Here is a 3,469-nt window from a genome sequence, read left to right as displayed (position 1 = left end):
TCCATGCGGTTTGGCAGTCTCCAGGGTGAATTCGACAAATTCAGTGAATGTGCCTTACTGATGGAAAGGAACATCGATGTGGGAGGAATGAGCTGAAGTTGGGAATGCTGTATATGAGAATCTCTGCTGTTTTTTAAAGTAACATTTTGTGTGATCTATTTATTCTTTTTAAAAAGAAAGACAATACAAAAAAATCCATATTCAGTGGGAAAAAAAATGCAGCTATATTTCCTAGGACCCCATATTACCCAGGAATCTTTTACCAGTATTTCCACTTAGAGTCTTGGACTTTTTCATATGGAACCTTTCCACTAATATAGAATGCAAAGCCCTTCAGTGTTAACAGTCTTCCAAACCTGCAGCTGGCATTTGAATTGCTCTACCCAATGAGATTCGTTTTAATTTTTCATTTTTTATCTTAATCAAGTCCTTTCAATAGACGGTATTAGGGATTAATTTAAAAGAATCAGAGTCATTTATAGCTATGAGTATATTAAAGAAGAAGAAAGATCACAAATCAATAGCTATCTACAGATCTCATGGAAGTAGAAAATGAAGGGCAAACTGATCCTAAACTACCACATATTATTGCTGAATATGGGGGAGAAAGGAGAAGCAGTGAGAAAAGGGGAAATACTCTTGAGAGATGGTGGCACCATGTATGAAAGTCAACTCCAGAGGAGATAGATTGGAGGCAGAAGATGTCTTGGTATATCCTGATTCCCTCTCCAAATCAGAGATATGGAAATCATTTGGGGAAATCTTGCAATATTAGAGCACTCATCTAAAGAGAGGTGACCTCCTCTTGGGAGAAAGGAGTCCACTGCAATAGCAGATGAACATGTAGCTCCATAGCTGTCTCCCATGGGTCAAAACTGGAACAAGTGTATTTTTTCTTTCTTACCTCCAGAGAAATAAATTATAAGAAGTAGAAAAACAAAAAGAATAAATCATTAATGAGACTTATGGGAATGAAATCCCTAAATGCACGGAATCTCTAAATGCTTCCTCTACATCCTCTCAAGTCTACTTTACTCATCTCTGGTCTTGAGAAAACAAGATTGTGTCCTCTCCATGCCCTTCCTGGAGCAGAGATTCCAATTTCATCCCTCATTCAAAGAATAGCCTGCACTGGTGATTTCAGGCACCACCTTGATAATTTTAGGTGAATCACAGAATCTTCATAAGTGCTGGGGGAATGTATCATGGCTGCAGGGCTCTCTTTTTGGTAGAAACTTTAGGGGCAACAAAAGAATATACGCATAAGGAATGCTTAAAATACAGAGTCCTGCCTTCTTAAAAGGACTGGTTGTGCGGGGAAAAATGGATGTAACAAATGATCTTCTTTCTCCACCTGATTCCTTTGCATTAGTTTTCACTCATTTGGCTTCACTATCTAAGCAGCATTTTTCCTTGTTTCACTGCTTTTTCTTTGTCTACAATTGTTGCCAACATTTGCTTAGCCACATTCATTCATTTTTTAAAGATTAATTTTATTTATTTATCCCCCCTGCCACCCCCGTTGTCTGCTCTCTGTTTCCCCTTCATTGTGTATTGTCTTTTGTGTCTGTTTGTATTCTCATTAGGTGACTTAGGGAAACAATTCTGGGAATTTCCAGAGTGGGAAAGGGGTGATCTTTCTCTTAGCACCACCTCATCTCCCTCTTCTGCTACATCTTCTCATTGTCTCTCCTCTGTGTGTCTTGTTGCATCATCTTGCTGTGTCATCTTCTCTGTATCAGCTGGCACTCCTGCATGGGGCAGCATTCCTCCACACGGTGAAACTCCCACATGGGGCAGCACTCCTGCTTTGGCCAGCCCTCTGTATGATTGAACACTAGGAAAAAAATAGCACCTCCATAAGACTGTCTCCATTTATCCAGCTTTTATTTTTCTCCTTAAATGTTGTGACATCTGGTATACTCTATGATTACTTTAAGTTACTTACATTCTTTCTGTATTATAAAAATGTGTTATCCTCATTTCTCAGCACTGTATTCCAATTGTCTAGACATTGCGTGGCATATTATCAAGACTAAATATACATACCTCAAGGAATGAAAGGATATTTCATAGAAACTATGGATTTCATGACTGCTTGAAGTAAAGGATGATAGTGGGAAAGGAAAACTTTAACAGGGATGGCACTAGAAGTCCCCCAGGACCAGGGGGTTAATCAAAGTATACAAATTATCTTGGCTTTAAAACAGAAATCTCAGCACTTCAGCTAGAATAGTAGTGCTTGTTTACATGAAAATTATTGATTTTGTTTTCCTTATAGGTAGTCACATCTACCACATTATGCAAAGAAATGATACCAGAATCTCAGAATTTCTACTCCTGGGATTATCAAAGGAACCAGAATTGCAGCCCCTCCTCTTTGGGCTGTTCCTGTCCATGTACCTGGTCACCTGCACTGGAAACCTGCTTATCATCCTGGCCATCATCTCAGACACCAACCTCCATACACCCATGTACTTCTTCCTCTGCAACCTGTCCCTTTGTGACATTTGTTTCTCCTCCACCACTGTCCCAAACATGCTGGTGAGTATACAGACAGAAAGCAGAGTAATAAGCTATGGTGGATGCATCACCCAGATATATTTTGTCTTGCTCTTTGCAGCATTGGAGGACTTCCTCCTGGCTGCAATGGCCTATGACCGCTTTGTGGCCATCTGTCATCCCCTGCACTACTCTGTCATCATGAACCCCCGGATCTGTGTCCTGCTGGTTCTGGGGTCATGGATCATGACTGTCCTGAATTCCTTGTTACAGAGCTCACTGGTTTTGCAGTTGTCCTTTTGTACACACGTGGAAATCCCCCACTTTTTCTGTGAAATTAATCAGATGGTCCAACTTGCCTGTTCTGACACATTCATCATTGTCATAGTAATGTATTTTGTAGCTGGAGTGCTGGGAGGGGGTCCGGTTGCTGGAATCCTTTTCTCTTATTCTAAGATTGTTTCCTCCATATGTGCAATCTCAAAAGGTGGGAAGTATAAAGCATTTTCCACCTGCGCATCTCACCTCTTGGTGGTCTCCTTATTTTATTGTACGGGCATAGGGGTATACCTTAGTTCTGCCGCTTCACACAATACAAAATCAGTTGCTCCGGCTTCAGTGATGTACACTGTTGTCACACCCATGCTGAACCCTTTCATCTATAGTCTGAGGAATAAAGACATAAAGGGAGCTTTGAAAAAATTCTTTGGATGGAAAATATAAAGGTGTCATTATTCCTTGGTTTGAGGAAGGGCCTGTGAATGCAACACTCAATGAAAAATCCAGATATTGTAATTCTTTAATTAGAATATGGAAGTAAAAACTGTCTCTTTCTATTCATTTCAGATTTCAGAGCTTTGGATTTTAAGCTGAATACTTTATTAAACTTTATCTGTCTCTTAGATTTCCAACACTTTTTCCATTTGTTCACTTTTCCAATTTCCCAACGTTATTCTCATTCTTGCAA

At 39.8% G+C, this 3,469-nt stretch overlaps 1 protein-coding gene across 1 annotated transcript; it reads left to right on the top strand.

Moving 5' to 3' along the window:
• Positions 1-2,301: 2,301 nt before the first annotated feature.
• On the top strand, positions 2,302-3,225 carry LOC131276835 (olfactory receptor 7A10-like). The gene has a single exon (XM_058290409.1). It carries the CDS (start codon positions 2,302-2,304, stop codon positions 3,223-3,225), a length of 924 nt encoding a protein of 307 aa, XP_058146392.1.
• The last annotated feature ends 244 nt before the right edge of the window (positions 3,226-3,469 follow it).

Source organism: Dasypus novemcinctus, chromosome 30, assembly GCF_030445035.2.
Source record: "Dasypus novemcinctus isolate mDasNov1 chromosome 30, mDasNov1.1.hap2, whole genome shotgun sequence".
NCBI lineage: Eukaryota > Metazoa > Chordata > Mammalia > Cingulata > Dasypodidae > Dasypus > Dasypus novemcinctus.
This window is presented reverse-complemented; position numbering and strand designations above follow the sequence as displayed.